Source organism: Ursus maritimus, unplaced genomic scaffold, assembly GCF_017311325.1.
Source record: "Ursus maritimus isolate PB19 unplaced genomic scaffold, ASM1731132v1 scaffold_25, whole genome shotgun sequence".
Lineage (NCBI taxonomy): Eukaryota > Metazoa > Chordata > Mammalia > Carnivora > Ursidae > Ursus > Ursus maritimus.
The window spans coordinates 27,355,710-27,376,281 of record NW_024425008.1 but is presented as its reverse complement, the minus strand read 5'-3'; the positions used below and the strand labels follow the sequence as shown (position 1 = coordinate 27,376,281).

The 20,572-nt window shown below is 46.1% G+C and overlaps 1 protein-coding gene across 2 annotated transcripts in view; it reads right to left on the bottom strand.

Annotated features, from left to right (window-relative positions):
* DPF3 (double PHD fingers 3) overlaps positions 1-20,572 on the bottom strand; it is a 248,676-nt gene that overhangs the window by 41,889 nt on the left and 186,215 nt on the right. Inside the window, exons 8-10 of one of the 2 annotated variants that reach the window (XR_005837670.1) lie at positions 14,769-14,897; positions 10,491-11,898; positions 1,051-2,830 (exon numbers count right to left, since the gene is read on the bottom strand). Coding sequence is in view for 1 of the 2 variants with exons in the window: in XM_008703117.2 (XP_008701339.2) it covers positions 14,769-14,897 (129 nt within the window). In the remaining variant the exon portion in view is untranslated. Of the gene's footprint in view, positions 1-1,050; positions 2,831-10,490; positions 11,899-14,768; positions 14,898-20,572 lie in introns of those variants that run through there. The other variant, XM_008703117.2, reaches the window with a different exon arrangement.

Below are 20,572 nucleotides of genomic sequence, written 5' to 3'. Positions count from 1 at the left end.
ATAAAATGTGGTATATGCATACAATGGAATATCAGCCTCAAGGAAGGAAATTCTGACACCTGCTACAATAGAGATAAACCTTGAAGATATTCTGCTAAGAGAAATAAGGCAGTCGCAAAAGGACGAATACTGTATGATTCCACTTATATGAGATACCTAGAGCAGTCTAATTCACAGAGACAAAAAGTAGAATAGTAGTAGCCAGGGACTAAGGAGAGGAGAGAATGAGGAGTTGTGTTGAATAGGCACAGAGTTTCAATTGGAGATGAAAAGTTCTGGAGGTGGATGGATGTGATGGTTGTACAACAGTCCTGAACGTACTTAATGCCACTGAACATTAAAATGGTACATTTTATGTAATGCATATTCTATGACAATAAAAAGAAAACGAAAGCTTAAGGAGGGTATAGCAGAGGGGAACTCTTTACTGCTGGGGAAGCTTATAAGCCCATAATAACTGTCACAATGTAACAATGCTCAGAGGGCAAGACATGGCCTGAAAGGCTGGTCTGCTTCCACCTGACCTAGAAAAGAGTATTCACTTCCAGAAGAAACTTCATCATAGGGTCTGGTTGACAGCTGTACCAGCTGGCAGCTTGGGGACACATACCAAGAGCACCTCTCAGGCAATGAAAACATTAACTTCCCAGGTTTTTCCAAGCACACACTAAATCTTGCGCTCTTATGCCAAACTATTCTTGGCACAGAAATAACGGCAATATTCGACAGGTGTATCAAGTCTGGACACGTAAAGAGGCTCTCCATGGAGAGGGTGACAATGGCTGTGATGATAATGGGCGGATGACAGCAACTCTGGACTCAGAGAGCAGGTACTGGCACCAACGCTGGGCACCGTTCCCTTTCCAAGCCAACCACCTGTCAGCCGAGCCCGCGGCAACCGCGGGTCTGCACTGCGCTTCTAAATAAAACAATAAGGTTCAACACACCTTGGGCACACAAGTGGGCAGAGTCCTTTCAAGACGGCATGAAAGTCAAACTCAAGGAGAATGAGGTCGGTAAAGCAAAATTTACAGAGATGCTATGGGAGCATTGGAAATAGGATTTTATTTAATAGAAACTTACACAAATTTGATACAAACCCTACATTTTGCAAAGCTTTATCACAATTCTACACATTATAACTTGCCGGAGTTGGTAGGAGAGTGGGTTATGATTATAATTATTAGCATTTTGAAAAAGGACCTTTTCTATCAGAAAATGTCACCGAAAAGGGCTACAGAAGGATACAAAGACACTCTCGGTGAGCTCCCCCGGGACTGGCCTTGAGTGAGAAGGCTGAAGGGGCTAGCAGACATCTGTGCCATCCAATCTCCCCTTTCGAAGGCAAGAGAGATTCTCAAGCTCAGACCCATTTCAGTAACACTGACACTCAAGGACTCACTGAGGAGAATATCTGGCATTAGGCTGTACGTTCCTGATCATGACTCTGCTTGCAAGTGAGGGAAGGTCAAGAGCATGGACACACAGAAGACCTGGAATAGAACAGGTGGCCCGGCCGGTCAACCCAGCTCCGTTGCTAGGCCACAGACACAGAGCTGAATTACATTTCATAGGCCATCAAGTTCACTGCCACCCTCATGGCCACAAAGGAACATGTTAAAACACGCGCCTTTCTCCTTTACCGCCATGAGCAACTGATTTTGAGGCTTCTGTCGTTCACGTTGGCCTTCCTCGCCCTTGGGGACACTCTAGAACCTTAGGCCCCCAAAGCCAGCTCAGCAGAATGCTCCCTTTCAAGTCTCCTCTGGAAGTTGTTAGGTGACCAAATGAATGTCATCTCAGCTGATGCATATTTTGTCGTCCTTTTTTTTCTTCTCTTTCTTCACTGCATTATTTTAAACAAAGCTGTGTTCGAAAATGTTGCACTCGCAGAGATACGGTTAATCACTAGATGGGATTCCTTTCTGAACTAGGCCTCCTCAGACGTGACGACCAGAAGGCGAGCTGCTTCTTGACATCCAGATAAATGGGGATTGCCTACGGGGAGTGGGGGGAGAGGGATTTTTTGGGGGGGGGCGGGGGTGGAGAGACTGCTGATAGCCTTTGTGCCTAATTTATTTCGGTCACGTCTTAACACATAACCATGTAACATCACCAACACTTTCAATAGAATTTTGAAGAAGAAAAATAAAAAACCAATCACTCCTCACTTACCACATCCAGCTCGCGGAAATAAAAATACCTAAAGCACATACATGAATGGCTTTTTTAAAAGCCTGAGAGAGCAGAGTTGATCTTTATTTTCTTATTAAAAATGTGGGGTATTTTTCCTTAGAGTTAATATGCAGTCTTTATTTTACATTAAGTACTCTTTCGATTTCGTGTCTTCACAAAATTGCTTTTAACTTTCGAAGTAGAAGGTACTTTAAACAAAAATACTGTGCCACGTCAGCACTTTTTTCTTTTAAATATTGAAATAAATAAAATAGTTAATCTTTTTTTTTTTCATCAGTTTGTTCGTGTTCAGTTATTTCTACTGTAGAGCAATTCCAGTCTGACCTGGGTACTTTCTCACAGACACTTAAAGAAAATGTAATGAAGAATTTGAAAAAGGAAAAAAAAATCTTCTTATTGCACAAACTTAGGCCATTCCCGAGACTTGTCTGAGCTGAGCTGAGTCATGCTGGAGGCTTTTCCACAATCCAGGCTCCTGTGTTGGCTGAAACACACGCGCAGGAGGGGGCCAGGCAAGGGAAGAGGAAGAGGAGGAGGAGGAGAAGGAGGAGGCGCAAATCGACGTGGCTTCTTGTCACCTTCTTCGGAAATGGCTTGCTTGGAGGATGCCGGAGTCCCCAGGTCATAGAGTTGACTGCAGAGGGAAAGGCAAGGAAAGATAAAACAAAAAGAACAGTACAGGACAACTACCTACAAAAGGAAAGATTAAAATCAAGGGGGTGGTGGAAATGAAATGAATTGAAAAGAAAAACGAAAGAAGGAAGGAAGTGAACGTACTACCTACAGCCATGCTAATGAGACCACGGCTATGTGCACGGAGAGCCAGGCTGGTGCCTCCTGCGCCGTGAACGCCAGCAGCACGAGATCAGCCAGCAATCGGGCAGGTCAGCTGCGCCTGGGCAACCGATGACACAAGAAACACCGAGGACGCAGCTGGAGTTGCAGTCCCTAGGTGGTGGAGTGGGCAAAACTGGGTGCTGGCAAAATCTATTGTTCTTTCTCCTCTACTTGGAAGCTGAAGCTTTCCACTATTAAAACACCCCAGAAGGACCATTACGATGTAATCTGTCTGCCTGTCACCTAAGTGGAAATGTGTAGTTCTAGGGGGTAGGACCAGTGGCGGTTACAAAAACCCTAACGGATGCCCCACTGGGCCCTAAGGCTCCATGCACACACCCTCAGCCCCAACCCCAAGTGATTCCAGGCTGTCAGAATTACTCAGGGAGAGAACCAAGCCCAAGGAGCCATTCGAGTCCTCAACTAGCCCAGTGATCCCAACTGTCAGCCTTGGAACCTGGTGGCAGTTCAAGCGCGATGGGTCTTTTAGCCAGGAGGACCAAAACAGGAGTGGATCTTACTTCTAGCCGAAATGAAATCTGCTAAGTTATTTCAGTCTTTGGAATGGAGTGTTTCGCACAGAGGAAGCAATACAACCAAGTACTAACCCATTTTGCCCCAGGAGCAGTTCCTGAGGGCAGAGATGGACAACCATAAGCAGTGCTCAGGCCATGTTGGGCTGGGTGATGAGGGAGGGAGGAAAGGAAGGGGGTGCCCAACTTGGAAACGGCCAAGGCAGCAGAGACCAAAATTCAAAACCAAATGAGCAGCTCAATTGAATCCCTCCATCTTCCATCTTTCTTTCTAATACCCAAGGCATTACTCACTGCCCAGGTACAGGACTGGTATAGATGCTTCCAAAACTTAGACTCTATCTGTCTACTTAATGTTTTCAAAGGGAGGCTGAGAAAAGCCTCGCTTTTACCCACCACCAAGCCCTCTCCCTCCATCTGCTCCTATTTCCTTCCCCTCCAGCCCATCCCGCACCCTCCCGCTGTCTCACCTCTCAGCTCTGCTTTCCTGGTGCCCTTCCCCAGACTCTGGTCCTCTTCCCCAGTGCTCATCTCTTCACTCTCCCTCCTGCCTTTAGCCCCTTCACTCCACGGATGAAACTGGCTGGCGTTCAGACCTCCCACAGGTGCCTGCCAAGTGTTCCCTTAATGGGCACCCAAACTTTCACTCCCTTCCGGAGTCTTTCTGTGCCTCTCCCAGTGACCCTGACCCCTCCAGTCAGATATCATCTGCTGCTCTTTTAGTGAGTCTGTCTCATACCATAACTTCGTGCCTTTTCAATTTCCTCAAATTTCCATCCTTGACCCCCCAACACACACACACACACACACACACACACACACACACACACATATTCTTCTTTTGTCCCATTTAAGCCACCTAGAAAATAGCTGGTTAGTTCCCAACCTTGTGCTCCTAACATTCATTTTCTCCTTCATTTCCTCTGGCTGGGCCAAATGCAGGCCATTGAAAATGTCCCACCGCCTCTCAGTCTTCTGCTTTCAGTCCCTTTCCAGGAGGCTACCTTTCCTTCCCTACATACATCTTCAACTTTCCCCTTACCCCTGTCCTCACACCCTCATTCTCCCTCCTGACCCGCCATCACTACTCCACTGGCTCCTGGAGAACCAGCCCCCCTCTGACTTGACCAATGGATGCTGTGTCCAGCTATGTCCTCTCCAACCTCTCTGTCCACAGTAGCTATTGAGCACCCACGATGTAAGGAACGAGACACTAAATCCTGCCACTAATTAGCTCAGAAACATTGCTCAGTTCTCAGTTTATTTCAACAAAGAATTATGGCACAATGGTGTCAGGCACTGTCCAAGGGACATGAATGACATCATCTTTGCCCTCAAGGAACACACCATCTGTTTGATGAGAAAGACTACAGTCATGTTATAATAAGCACCAAACTAGTGGCATGAACAAAACATGACAGAACAATACTTAAGCATGTTTTTTACTTGTGATTTTTGCCATTTTACATGGCTCAGGTTGTGATCCCCAGTGCCGCCTTTTGTTCAGCTCCATCTCCATCCTCTCTGACAACAGACATTCTTGCCTACAGATTAAACAGCAATAGCCAGTCTAGAGCTCTTAGTTGATCTGCATGGCTTCCTCTAAGAAAATCTCCCTGACAACTGTGATCCCCAGCAAAAACAATCACATACCACCCCATGACGCTCTCACACATTTTTAACTACTTGTGAATATCTGGTCTGCCCACCTAGATTGCCAAAAATCCAGTGGACACCAAATCCATTGGTCCCATGTTCAATTTCATCCTATCCTTCACAGGGCTGAGCAGTCATATGCCTACCGCTGTTACTCAGCCTCTAGTCGCCGAATAAACAAAGGCATATCGGAATGAAAATATTATCATCCAAAGTGTATAAACATACTAGCCTGAACCTGAGCTGAAAGGACAAATGTCTGAGTCACCAATCATGGGATAAATCAATCATGCGCCCCCTGATATGAGGCCCTGAGAAGGATGCAACATCATTTCTCTGGTACTCTTACCCAAATTCGTAACCTGACTGTAGCCCTTAGGAAACGGTACACAAATCCAAAGAGAAGGGCTTTCTAGGAATCAACTAGCATCAAGGCATGAAAGACAAAGACAACGGAACTAACTACTCCAGATTAAAGGGGTTTAAGAGGACGTGACAGCTAACTACAACTGTGATCCTACATGAATCCTGGACCAGGAAAAGGACATATTAGTGACACGCTTGGCACAATGTGAATAAGGTCTGTAGAGTGGAAAGTATGCATCAATATTAATTTCCTGACTGTGATCATTTTATTGAGATTATTTGAAGATTCTAAGTGAAGAGTACATAGGAATTCTTTGTATTATTTGTGTGAGTTTTTTGTAAATCTGAAATTATTTCAAAATTAACAATTTTTAAGCCTTAGTCATTGGTTGAGAGCCAGTATGGAGATACTTTGAAAACCTAACTTCCAATGCTTTTTAGCTAATAATTCCATTCTGACAGCGTTCTTCCATCATTCTCAGCTATTTTGTAAATCAATCAAACAGAATGGTTTTTCCTCTACTGTTATTTTGAGAAAATGGTCAGAAATCACTTTTATTGAGCACAAGAGTATCACATAATTCAATTCTTCAGTGTTAGAAGCACTTGGGCATGTGAAGTGTTCCTTCCCTGCCACCTCTCCCCTCCCACCGCCACCCCCGCCCTGATGTCACCGCCAAAACACTGCCCTTGTAAGAAGCTCAACCTTAGCTCCTCGGGAGAGTTCACGGGACTTCGCCATCGCGGCTTCTCAGCAGGATTCGAATGTGATTTTGTTTTTGTTTTGTTTTGACAACGTCAAATACCGCCTCTCAATCCAATGAGGTCTTGAATGAAAGACCTCAAAAACTTTACTCGTTTTACTCAATAAATCTCAAAATATGATCGATGAAGTCAGTATAGACTGAGGAAAGAGTATTAGAAGACCTAAACACCACTTACGGCGCCTGGAACTTCAGTCACCTAATGTGATCAATCAGTTTCCTCATCAGTAAAATGGGAATGAATGGCATCTATCCTACCCCACACGGCTGCTTTAAGAATCATCATGAGATCATCTTGGTTACATATTATGATAGGGTAAGAACCGTCCACATGCTAAGGATAGAGAAACTGAGGCAGAGGTTCATGGCAACAAATTCGCACGGGGACTGAGTCCAGAACCCAGAACTTTTTATTTCTACTCTAGGTTTCTACTCACTAGATCAAAAATGCCTCACTCCAAAAATTTACAGCACAATTAACTTCACTTCCAAAGGCTAAACCAAACCTCCTGCGGAAAAATCCCTAATACATGAGGCCGCTCAGACTTTGAGTACAAGTTTAAGATCATATCCATCAGATGTAACGGGAGGCATATTGGGATAATATTAATTAATTCTATTCCACCATGAAGGGAGTACCTCCAAACGGCTTTCAGTTCTCTCCCCGAGTAACGATCTTGTGTTCCCTCAAGGGCTATCTAAAGGCAACAGCACGCTGCAGCCCATTAGGTGCATAGAGAGACACGAAGTAAGCAGGAAGGTTTAAGGGGTACAACTGATGTGAACATCATATTTTCATTAAATCCTTCTCTCTAAAATACCAGTAGCAAATTGCGTTAGTGACTTGAAAGTACCTTTAAAAAATGAAATGCGTATTTCTCATTCCCAGTGTTACAGAATAGAGGACCTGATCTCAACACTGTCTCAACAGAAATAAAGGATTAGATTGTTCTAGGTGGGAAAAAACATCAGAGAGACAACAACGGTCATCACTTTTACATCAACAGTTCTCCCCAGGGGATTGGAAGGTTGTAACAAATTTAGAAAGTTCTGTGTCTTTGGTTGTCCTATCTTTGGGCTAAGACTCAGAAAATTTGGTGACACGTTTGAGGCATTTTGGAGGGTGCTTTCCTGAGCTGAGGACAAAGGAGACTAGTCAGATCTTTTTCATCTTGATGACTCTAATTTCTTTTCTATTGAATTTGAGTAGTGATACTTAGAGCAACAACAAAATGACAGATGCGTTGACTGCTGGCACAGCTCTTACAACTCCTGAGGTCACAAAAAAAAAAAAAAAAGACTTCATTCCTAATAGACGTTAAGTCGGGAGGGAATGTCTAGAAATGATGGTTTAGAAGATGAGCTCTCTGCAATAATCTGCACAGAATTTTAATCGGAATTGTCTTTTTGGGGATCTAGTTGTTTACTCTTCAGTTTTAAAATTGCTCTCTTTTAAAGCTATATTCATTACAACACCCCTTTCTTTGATTGGACTTGAGAAAAAGCGAGAGATATCTATCTACCTATCTTTATCTTCCCCTCTTTGACCAACTATTAGTTGGAAAAGGAGTATTAGTTGCAAGAAGTGCATCTGAAACCATAACCAAAGGAGGCATTATGATTCCAGAAAAATCTCAAGGAAAAGTATTACAAACAACTGTAGTAGTTTGTTGGATCTAAAGGAAAGGGTGCAGAGATTCAACCAGTTAGCATGAAAGTTGGAAATAAAAGTTCTTCTCCCAGAATACAAAGGCACCAAAGTAGTTCTAGATGACAAGGATGACTGTTTATTTAGAGACGATGGGTGACATTGTGGGGAAGTACGTAGATTGAAAAAAAACCACTATTAAAATGACATCACGGGAAGCTGCCCATTCCACTGAAGTTCTGAAAGCTTTCATCATGTAGGAATTTCCATGTCTCTCTTTTATAATAAATTAATGATATCCAATCCTTAAAAAAATTATAAATAAAAATATATATATATATATATATATATTCCACATACAGGACCATGCAAGTGGCAGCACAGAACAAGAGTAAAGGAATACAGGTCCTGGAGTCAGGTTGCCAGGGATCAAAATCTGGCTCCTTACTAACTGTGGGGCCTTAGGTACATCCCTTAACCTTATTACTAAGCCTCAGATTCCGTATCTGTAAACTGGGGCTGATACAAGCACAGCCTCCCGGGGTAATCATGAGGATTAAACGAACTGTCCTAGGGAAAGCACTCAGGACAACGCCTGCTCCATAAACGTTGGTGGCTGCTACAGAGAGAAAGGGGGATAAAGGCATAACATCAGCCACGCAGGCACCTGGAAACCCATGACAGCCACCTTTCTCCTCCTGCACCTCCCGCGTCTCCTTCCTTCACCTGAGACGTTTGTCTTCAAAGCCACGTTCATTGCACTCCCTCAAACCTCACTCAACTTCTCTGGATTGATCTTTCTCCACTGAAAAGTGGAAAATTTGAACTTGATCATCTTCAAAGTCCCCTCCAGTTCGTTTTTGCTTTTTTAAAGGATGTAAATTCTGACCGAGTCTGTTGGAGGATACTATGAGCAAGGTGAGACGAGGTGCTCAGGCCATGCTAGGATACAGTACTACGCTTGGTTGGCTACACCAACTGAGAGAGATGAGGACACCTGTTACCCCCAAAAGGAGAAACTGAGATCAAGCTCTGCTCGTAAAATTAAAATAGAGAAGCAACAGCCACCCTAGGATAAATCTCTCCATGGGAGGCTGCCTTGTTTACACAGGTCTTCATTTTGGTTCTCCTTCAGAACCCCCTGCTAGACTCTGAAATTAGGTGGCTTTTTATAATTTAAATTAAGTAGATTTTGCTTAAGTTCAAGTTCAAAGGCAAGCTGTCATTGAAAAACGTTAGGACTACGAACAACTACACAGATGTCGAATGATCCTACGGATTGGTTGGACATATTTTTATTACATAGAAGCTCACACTTCATCAAGGAGGGCAAGTCACAATGCTATGAATCCAGCATCTAAGCCCAAGCAACAGACAAGTGACGAGGAGGAGAAGGACAGCAAGAGCAGGTTGTATCCCCTTAGCAGAAATCAACCGGAACCAACTCTAGGGGCTTTTCCACACGTGTGAGCATGCAGGACTGGTACCACATGGCAGGGTTATTCCGTATGTGGCCAGGAGCAGGGCCCACGTACAGATTAGGAAGAACATCCCATTCTCTCACAACCGAGAGTAAATGCCCAGGCCGGCACTTACACATTTCAAGCCGGAGAAAAGTAGAAGTTCTTTCTGTCTCAGGCTACCAGGGAGGCACAAAGAGTCCATTTGTGGGTTTCTTTGCTTAGTCTTTGCTTTTGTTCGGTGGGCTTGTTATTTTAATGAGAGGTCTCATTCATGAAGATTTGCAAAGCCTGGATTGTCCAAGTAGATCTTCCCAGACCCTTACAAGTGGCCTGTTGCCTGGGTGGCTACTTGGCTCTCCCAACCCAAGCCAAATGGCAGTGCCCTTGTCTCTGGACCTGTGCTCTCATGGAGGCCAGAGACCCTGATCACACTTAGTGGAAGTTTAGAATCTTCAGATCAGCGCAGTTGAGTGTTTTCCTAATCAGAGATCCTCTTTAATTTGGACTCATCCCCTTGGCGGTTAAGTTGGTCCGTGGAGCACGGAATACCACCCTAGACATGCAGACCCCCGTGTGGCCGCACTCTCTCATTCTGCCGAGTACAGCAGCCAGCTCCGACCTCAGATCCCTGGACTCCACCCACCAGGGGCAGCCAAGGGACGCAGAGTGAGCCAAGCACTTTCCCAGCCATTTTCTCGTATGGTTGAAGCCAGAAGCCAGAAGCCCACCATTCTCTGCACAGGGCCCCTCCCACAGTCCAAGCAAGCCTCGGCTGCCACGAGCCCCAGGCCCATGTGGGGAAGCATGCACACACAGAAAGCAGAGGGCCGGGGAGAAGACACTCCACGCCGGTAGCCAGGCCCACACTAATAAGGTGGTGTGAACCCAGGAAAACAAAAGACAAGCCGGGGGAGGAAAAGGAAAGAAAGAAAGAAAGAAAAAACAAACAAACAAATAAAAACAACAATAACAAAAAATAACTATGATGGTTTTGCCCTCACTGTAAGACAGGCCAGCCAACACATACCTTTTGACTAGGGCTGCACGGCTGTTCATTCTTGGGACTGCCAACAAGGTGGATGGTCTTCTCCATCGCCCCAGGGACCTTGAGCAAGTGTTGCTTTGGTTTATTTCAGGAAGTGCTATTGGAAACATAAAACAAAGTGCCTGGAGGGCACTATAAAAAAAAAATAGAAGAAGAAACACGGGAGACTTGATCATCCAATGGGAATTTATGTTTGTAAACAGGGGCCAGGGGAGAGGGGCATATACTGTGAGGTATCATTCTTCCTTCCATGAGCGCGGCCTCAGGTTGCTTTGTCACTGCTGAGTCCATGACTTTCTGTTTATATTCCGTTCCTGCATTTGGAAATTGCTCTTCGCCAGGAGGAAAGTGAGGAGAAACCCAGCGACACCACCACAGCGGCTATGCTGGCGGAGGGGAGGAGCCCAGGAGGTGCCCGGCAGCCAGGGCCCAGGCGCTGGAGGGGGGCCACACGCGGAGGCCCAGACTTCCCAGGAGCTGCTGACATTTTCTCGCAAGCAGGGAGGAAGTTGGAAAGGTCAGGGAGCAGAAATGGGGAGGGGGTCTGCCGTAGGGAGCCACACACTCCGTGGGGTACAGAAAGTGCCATCATCTCCCAGCGAGGAAATCCTCCCGACTAGGTGTCCTTGAATCAATCCCTCCCCCAGCGGCTCTCTCCCAAGCAGGATATCACTTCAATTGCTTTGATTTCCCTTCTCTCTCTCTCTCTCTCAAAAAAAGGTCCATTTCTAATAATAGCTAGAATACATAAATAATCATTTTTAATGTTATTCGTTCTTTGTTTCCAAACCCAATGTTCCTCCTCTCTTCATTTTGCCAATAAATAGGAAAACTGAGGAAATCGACTCTGCTCATGTCAAAAAGACCCCCGCCACCCCCCCAAAGAGAGACAATCCGCCTAACTTCCCATTTCTACAGAAAATAAACAGTACATCACGATGCCATCTCTCTGAAGGACCGTCATCCTCCTCTTGTGTTCTGCTTTGTTTCAGTAGTTTGTGCTTCTGTTGTACAAACCCAGAACAGGGGGGGAGGGGGGGAGGATGCGTGTGGAAGGAGAGAGGAAAAAGCAAGGATGAAGGGAAAACCTCAAGTTGACTTTCATTTAAAAAAAAATATATATCAGACCCAGAATAATGACCAAAGTCAGAGGGTGACGGCTAGTCGCCCGGAGAGTCTGTTCCGTGGGTTTAGCAACTGCCCTTTTTATCTGCTGTGGGCGAACCCCGGCCACTGCGGCGTCCTCGGCAGGAGCGAGGCTCTTCCAAATCGTCCTCATCAAAGCCGTGGAAAGTTGACGTGTCACTTTCTGACGTGGAACCGAATAAGTCCTCCGTGGTGCGTGCTGCGGCCGCCGCCTCCTCCTTCCTGCCTTCTCCTCCCAAATGAGCTGACATGTATGATGAATATATCAGCACATGGGTTAAGCAACAGACAGCATTATTAATATTCTTATTACATTCTTACAACGTTACTTTTAATAGCAAGACCAAAAACCGTTTCACACCAAAAGGGATTAGCTGGGTGCATCACCTGGCGACAGGGATTCAGGGTAACGGGACAAAGCCAATATTTCCAGGGAAAAGGATTCCTCCCTCCCCAGAAAGACATCATCTCTACCACAGTGCGTATGTCCACAGCTCTGACAGCGACAGAGTCAACCATGGTCTGTCTTTCTCCTCTTCCATCTGCACGCACACGCATGCACGCCCGCTCACCCCCGCCCCAGACAATGAGTTGCCTTGGTGGTTTTTAAGCCCAGTTGGTATTTCTCTGGTGTTTTCGGTTGGTGTTTCTTTGAACACTGTCTGTCCTTCACTTTGACAGTCAGCTTTACAAAGGTATTACTGTCAGATAACCCATTCAAGGTGGTTAAGCCTCCACCATTTTATTTTTATTTTTACCCGTTTCTAATCCCACTCTCATGGTACCCTTTCAATTCTGCCCTTATGCCATGTAGTTCATTTGTACTGAAAGCGAGAAGTTGGAAAGTCTGATAAGCGGTAGGCAGTAAAAGAGTCTCTTGTTTTCTTTAAAGACTGGAGGAAATTTCGGTGATCTGCACCCGCATATATGGGCGCGCACACACACACACACACTCCAGCCACTAAACACGCCCAGGTCTCAGTTACTCCAGAAAGTCCAGAGTTGTCAGATCTAACTCAGAGCACTAAAAAAGCAGGATTTAGGGGTTTCAAAAGCCTAATAAAATACAGTATCCTGAAATCTAGAAAACTCAGGTTTAAACTTATTCACACTGTAAATGGGCCCCAGGACCGCCCCCGAATGAGGTCACAATGTTTCACATATAGTGTCAATTTCAGGAATCTCATTTTCTCCCCAGGAAACAGAGGTAGCAGGGAAGACGGGAAGGGAAAGACAGTTTTTCTGAGCTTCGCATTCTTCCTTGGAAGGACTCCAAGGAGGCCCTAGAGAAGTATTCGCCCACCTGCCTTGGCAAGCATGTCTCATGGGCTAATGCCACCTGCTTATTCCCAAGGTAGTGACTATTTCAGGAGCATCCGAGTCAGACCTTGACTAAACCATCCACCAAAATTGGCAAATGCAATGAGAACACCTAGGCTGGTATCAAATAGCCCCTGGGTCACATAGCAGACAGATCCTCGGGTGGGGGAAGAATGCTGAAGCTTTTATAGACAACACCAACTTCCCATTTCTGGTCCCCCGTGGATCAGATCCAAGTACCCCACCTTTGTAGGGAACGAAAGGGGAAGATTCAAGCAGCTTGCAGGGAGCATTCTGAAGCTGCCCTCTCTAATGCACCCCAAACCCATAACAGTCCATCACGTTCTGCCTAGAAAATCACTCCACCAGGTGACTTTGCTTCTGGCAATAGAGATTTTGTCTGATCGTTTGCTTTTTAAAAAAACACTGAATTGAATTTCATTTGTTTCGTTTTCTCTAATTATTTCTAAAACTATTCATTTTCTTTTAAGTATTTAAAACCCAGAGTGCACGCTCACGTGAGCCCTCTCCTCTAAGCTAGCACCAGCAGGGTGAAGAGGCCAACGTGAGGTATCATGTTTGGAAAACAAATGAACATGGATGGGCCACCCAGTCAGGTCCTTAAGAGCTCACTGCTGAGGGTATGTGCGCTGGAGACCACAGTCGTTTTCCAATTACTGATATGTTACTCAAGTCAGTCTGGAACCCTGAACAACCCCAAAACCAAATATAAAAGGACTGAAGTTCAGTTTTGCAAGCAAAGCAAGGGAAGAACTGAGTTGTTACAGTAAACCCAGGTGCAGTCACCTCGGTCCGTCTCCTGGGCCTCGGAGCAGAAAAGACCCTGGAGAGAAATAGAGGAAGGAGCAATGGCTTCCCACTGCTACACCAACCCCCCAGCTGAACAGCATCTTGCCCACTAGCAGCGCTGGGTCAGACTAGAGATGAAGCTGAGATCTTTGCTCCTCCCTGCCTGTGCTTTGGCTTCGCAGGCACATCAAACAGTATGAAAAACAGGTCGCACCAACCAACCACGACCAACCAAAGATAATGGTTTGGTTAGAATTGCAAAATGAAACATCTTGAACAAAACTTGAAGGCCTGAATTCCGTTTAAGAAAGAGATAAAAAGACCCAAATCTGTTTTTGTCATTTTAGTCTTTGGAGAGGTCAAAGATGAAAATTTCAAAGCATGCTAAGTCGACTTCAGATCAGCCCTGAGAACACCTGCCCTTTGGCCCCCTTGATCTATCAGGGTCTCTTTTGTCTGTTTTATATGAGACAATGGGATGAGCGGCCAATGGAGGTGGTCTTTATGCAGCTGCCCATGAGCCCGGGGTCTCAGACTCCCACAGTTCAAGATGTGGCTACTCTCCCTATATTCATGTTTCCATACTCTTCCAGTATGCCCCAGGCACTTCCATACAACACACATCTCTTTGGTAGGTGCACACCATCTGATACAAGGAAGCATGTTGTCCGTGTCTCCAGGTGTTTCTTAAGACACTACCTCACTACTGTCCGCAACAATACACACAAAGAAATAGCCACCTCATGGAGACGCCAGACAGGAGCCAAAAGCTCCTTTCCCTCTTCCTACATCCCAGGGCACAACTTCTTGTTCTTAAGACTCAGAGAAGAAAAATATCAAAATGACCTGAAAACTCCTCTCCACTCAAAATCACCACCATGTCTTCTCCACTCCACCCTTCAGCCCCCATACAAGATGGCGGAGGAATGCAAGTGGAACAGCTCCTGGTCTATGGGCACAGATGCAAGAAGGGGCCACACTCACCAGAGCGTCCACAGTCTGCACAGGACACCAGCTCTTCAGGTCGCCCACTCTTCTTGTTCATGTTAGAGCCCCCCAAGCAGAAGTCACAGTAGTTGTTGGGAATGACTGTCCCATCCGGTCCTTTCTGGGCTATAGAAACAGTAAAAAAAAAAAAATCTGATTTTAGGCTAACGTGAGTTTCTACTAGCCCCTTTTCTCCCATGGTGTGGCAGAATCTGTTCTGGAAAAAATATCAAGTTAGAATGCAAGGTTTCATTACAATCAAGTTGCTACATTGGGCTAAGTTTTCTTTTTGATCCTCTTCAGCTCAATAGCTCTAATCCCTTGCAAGCCGTCCAGAGTTTAGTTTAATTTCTGCAATATTTGCAAAACCCATCTCTGTGTTTTTACAGAAACTACCTTGCTCCTCGGGTTGCGTTCCTGAATGAGCCAAGCATCCAGAAGGCCTACCAGTCAAGTAAACTTCCCTCATCCCTGAACAACCAGCCCTCAAGCCTTAGGCCTCAAACAACAGGTGGCAACCATAACCAGTGGTGGGATGAGAGGAAGAAAGAACGGGGAAGACGCTCTTGTTCGGGAGATAGTCCTTTGTCCCTGAAAATGAAACAAAGAAGCACTGATGGGAGTCATTTCCAGGAAGGACACTGAAGACGCTTCTGGGGACGCTGATGAACATCTCGGCAGGTCAACAAGTGTCCACTCTTGTTCAGCCTTATATCCCTAAAGTCCATACTCATTTGCATGGAGAGAACCCAGGATGAGTTAATCAGCAGACCTCAAGGGCACTCAGCTCAGCCTCATGCCAAACATAAGTTGAATGGTGAGTTAGTGAGCATGCCTTGAGGCTTAAGACCTTCATAAGTCACCCCCGCTGAAGGTCCTTATCCAAAGGCAAAGAAAAATCTTGGGACATGATCTCAAAAACAAAGCTTATGAGAACGGCACATATTCTCAAGCACTGAAATCATTCGCCATTCCTCGGGGAGCTGGAAAAGCTTGGACAGGTTTCTCTGCATGGGGAGAAATGCCTCCATTCTCTTGTTTTTCGGTCCCTATTGTGGAGACTTCTTCACGTGAACACTCCCTGTTTGCAACTAAGAAGGAAAGTCTGTCTGTTTACGGGATCAGCCTAAACCACAGGGGTATCTTCCTCCTCGCTATACCCAATGTCTGCTGCTATCTTTCATTATTTACCGGCTAACATTAATCAGGGTCCCGTAGGGTACAAATCTGTAAAAGGGAGCAGATATGTGAGCAGAAATACCATCCAGACAGTAAGTGATAAACGGATTCACCCACTTTAATATGATTCCCTCTGGCCTTCACTTCCTCCATGCCTCTGCTTTGCCTCCAGGAATAGAAAAACTTACCTGGGGAAGGCAGAAGACAAAAGCTGGCAGAATTACATTATAGAGAGTTAATCCATTTATCAGTTGCTATTTGGATTGTTTAATCAGTTTCTAAGTCATTGATTTTCATCTTCAGGGAGGCAGACAATTCTCTGCAAAAAAGGTGTTGGCTGTTGGGGGCGGACGGAGGAGCTGGTCACACCCTGTGGCCTCTTGAGTGTGGGTTTTTTCTTCACCACTCCCTGCCTCTCAAAGACTTCACAGGTCATAAAGAACGGTTTTGCAAATAATCCCCAAAATCAGTATGCCTGCAAAAATCGTACTCTGAAATTTTCATTGCCCAAATCCAGAAGAAAACTCCTTTCGTCCTTCTCTCTCAGCTGCCATCTTCAACATTTCCAGAACTCTCTTAAGAAAATCCAAGCATGTCTATGAAGCAAATAAACTCAAGGTTTTCTTGTTAACAGACTATTCTAGAAATCAATCAAAAGGTGAACAGGAAGAAGTGGGGTATATGAAATTTCGGGGCTGAGTGTAAACCAGAGCTAACTTTCATGAGTGATAGGAACTAGAAAGAAAATATGGAGATACCAATCACAACTCAGGTAGCTTCCCGCATGGAAAGCGATCAAAGACGTCCACGTATATAATCCCACTAAAAGTCTCAGGAGCCCCAGCCTACACCATCTGTCTCTCCTGTTCTTTTAGGGACTTCCTATTATGTCATATTTTTCTCTCCTTTCACAAACTCTTTAAGCAACCAAAGAATCTGGTTTTCTCCAACACGGTGTATGCGTTGTGATTTATGAGGATGAAAGAGAATAGAGTATAAGAACTCCCAGGTAATTCTTTACAGTCTTTCCCACCAATGGATCATTGGTAGAATGCCCTCATTGAATCGGGACGCCAATACTACAAGAAGTTAAAAATTCAGAAATGATCTAGTAGGGCAAAGCAGATAGTGATAGAGAGATTGGTCTTGTGTAAAAAGACCGAAGGAACAGAATTTAATTTATCTAATAGAGAGAAGTTTCTGAGAAGACTGAATTAGAGCAGGATCCCCACATGTATCTGTGTTGGTTGCTGGCCATACAAAGTGCCTGGCCAAGGAGGTGAAGAAGGTGCTAAGACCCCAGTTGTAGGCCCTGCTCTGTGGAGCTGTGACATGTCAGGGCTGGGGAGAGGAGAGGGGTACCATTTTAGTCTAGCAAGAACCCAGTAGAGAAAGTGACAGTGAACAGTTACGGTTCATTTTTGGCAAAATCCTACACCCTTCTAATAATAGTGAGCTCAGAGCTTCCTTTCATCTTGTTCAAATGGTGTGGGATAGACTAATCAAAAGTTTCTTCATCTGGTTCTCTTATACTTTTTGGTATTTAGGGTTGGTTTCCGGGTGAGAGTTTTCCCATAGAGCTCTCCCAATTCCCCAGCTGAAAGGACTAGTCAGGCCTTGGGGAGGGCACTCTGTTGACATCACTTTCATGACTCTTCTCTTGTTAACGCATGTGTACACCTGCCTCAAATGCCTGTACTGAATGATCTCCTCCTTCAGGTCGGGCACCTCGTCTAACTCATCACCTGTATGCCCTGCACACAGGAAATGGTTAACCACAATGTGGAGGATGAATGGCTTAGAAAAGGATGGCGGAGATGAGAGTAGACAGCCCAGTGACACCCCTGGGACATCCTCCTAGTGGGGACAGAGCACTGTGTTTGCTTTCCCTGCGGTAGAGTTAGCTGTCGCTCTGAATATCATTCACTACATGGTTTCTTTCCCAAGTCCTCAGAGAGAAGTGCTGGTCCGTGTCCAGAGGGACCGGTCAGTGATCTGGCCTGGTGTCATGTCTAGCTCCCAGAGTAAATAAGAGTGGATGGCTGAGGGCCCTGGGTTTCTGGAAGAATAAGGCCGCACCCCTACTGCGGTAGGAGAAACATCATCTTGTACACAAACATACAAGAAAGCATAAGACTATGATTCACTGTCCTTGAGAAGGGGACGCCAGGTGGCTCCTACCCATTCAGCCTCCCTCTTGTTCAACAGTTTCTCGAAACGAAAAAGAAGTGGACATTTATTACACTACAAAACTGTGATAGATATTCCGCTGGGTGTTTTACATACATTGTTTCATTGATTCTCACAAAAACTTTGTAAAGTGAGGATTATCTGAAGATGACGTAACTGAAACCCAAAGAGATTATGGGGCTGGCTTCACCCCTGGGTCATCTATGTCCCCAGAGACTCTCTGCCTCCTGGACAGTCCAGGGGCACACACTTCCTGGCCGTATCTTGCATATAAAATATTTCATAAATCTCTTTAGAGTCAACTTGATTCATCCAATACGTCATTTAGGAAGCCCAAAGGGATAAAAATGATTGAGATTGGCCTGATAAAAGCAGAAATTCCCTTTGAACTTAAATTTCATGTCCCTACCACAGTAATCCATACTGGGTGATCCTGTTTATCGTCACATACTCTGTGAAAATACTTCTCCAAAGAATTCCGGAGGCTCTGGAAGGAATTTTTTTTTAAGTAAAGCTTACACCACAGCTATACTGGCCTATGGCCTGACCCAGCCATGAGCAATTTCCTGGTACCGTGTATGAGGTCATTATAAAAAGGATTTTACTATAAATAGGAGGCTCACACAGACCTTGCAAGAGGGATTTAAATAGAGATTCTGCTTCTGCTTATGGGAAATTGAGTCCCACTTTATAGAATAAGACAACAGGAGGGCAAAGACCCGAGTGGTATCTCGATGGCGGCGTCCATAATGATGGATTTGGTTTTCTGTTGATTAATGTTCATAGGCTGGGATCATATAAGAGATACAAGGAAGCTGCCGAGAAAATAAAGTGAGCCTTAAGAGTTTAGGAATTTACCCGGGGAGATAACTCTACAAAGCGCAAAGTGGGAGGAGGAGAATGGAAATCAAGAACAAAGTTCATGAGGAAACACACACACACACACACACACACACACACAAATAAACAGAAGATGGGAGGGAGCATTCAAATCAAACCAGAGAAAGGAAAAGCCAAGGCCCAAACAGTCCCACCACCACACTCAGTAAAAGGTGAGCAGTCATTCTGGAAAGGTATTACTGTACACTTCAATCAGGCCACGTGTCTTTGGCAAACAAGGCCCCAAATCTTCCATAACACTACCACCCAGACAGGGCTGTCTTTCCCCCTTTCCGTCTGATCTCCGCGGCGATATGCCTGCCACTCGGGAAACGAAGGAGTGGCGAGGACAGTCTGGCCACCAGCAGCAGCCCCTCATCTGGTCCTGCCAAGACCGAAGCTGTGTCCCAAGTGTCCTCGGGAAATCGGAAACAAGCCAGAAGGGGAGGGCCCCCCCCCCCATGGCACATCCACAAAAGCATGACTTCACATCCTGAGCAGACGCTCAGCCCGCCTGCCAGGGCCCGGGGCGCACAAGCACGCGGCCATGCTCCGTGCCTACCACCCAGCCGCGCGGCCCAGCAGCTCTTTCTTCCCGGGCCTGCGAGTTGGGGTGTGTGGCCCTTGGGGAACTGGAGGGCAGTGAGAAGAGCCCTCCAGGAGGAGCCGTGCCTCTCCTCACCCCTCTCACTGGCTCCCCCACCACCCTCCACGGCTGACAGTTCCCATCCCTCCACAGGGCTGACCTGTTTCCATGGCAACCGGAATCCTGGGCTCCGGCAGCCTCTGGTCTTGCCACCTGTTATTACTTCATCTCTCAAGTGTAAAGCATCCTAGCCGTTGCCACTTGGCTGTGCAGAGCGCATCTTCAGAGGATGGAGGAAAGGAAAGGGGAGAGGAAAGAGGGAACGCAGAAAGGCAGCCCCAGGCTGACCACACAGGACACACACACACACAGGCCAGGCCGGGCGAGAGGAGGGAGGGTGGAAGCCAACGTGCCTTCCCTTCAGAATCAGCGAGCAGGCCTCAGCTGGAGGCCACCACCACAGCCCGCTACCTTGTACCCAGGCTTTAATGAGGGCCGTGGGAGGGGCGGGGAGCAGGAGGCCGCTGGGGCAGCCGCACAGAGCTCTGCGTGGGCCCACGAGGAGCAGGGCAAGGAGAGGGTTAAAGGAGCAAGATAAAGACTGTGGGGAAGGCTGGACCAGAGGGCAAACAGAGCCTCAAAGCCTGGATAAATGGCCTTAATTCTCATGCTCTTGCTCACCCTCCTCCTTACGTGTTTACTCATATAAATTATCCCCAAGGCCCGACACCTTTTTTCACTGCTTCCCTAGAACTGATGAAAAAACAAATCCTACAGATCCAAGGAATAAAAACGTTGGGATTCCATTCAGGCCCGTTCCACTTGGCCACTAACAGCAGCTCAGGCCCCACCCCAGGGTTCCAGAAAGAAGACAAATGATGCCTACCTCCCCGCATGTGGAGAGGCCAGGGGACCGCGGAGCCCAGCAGGGAAACAGATGTCTGGGGCCACTCCTGCACCCCGCCCA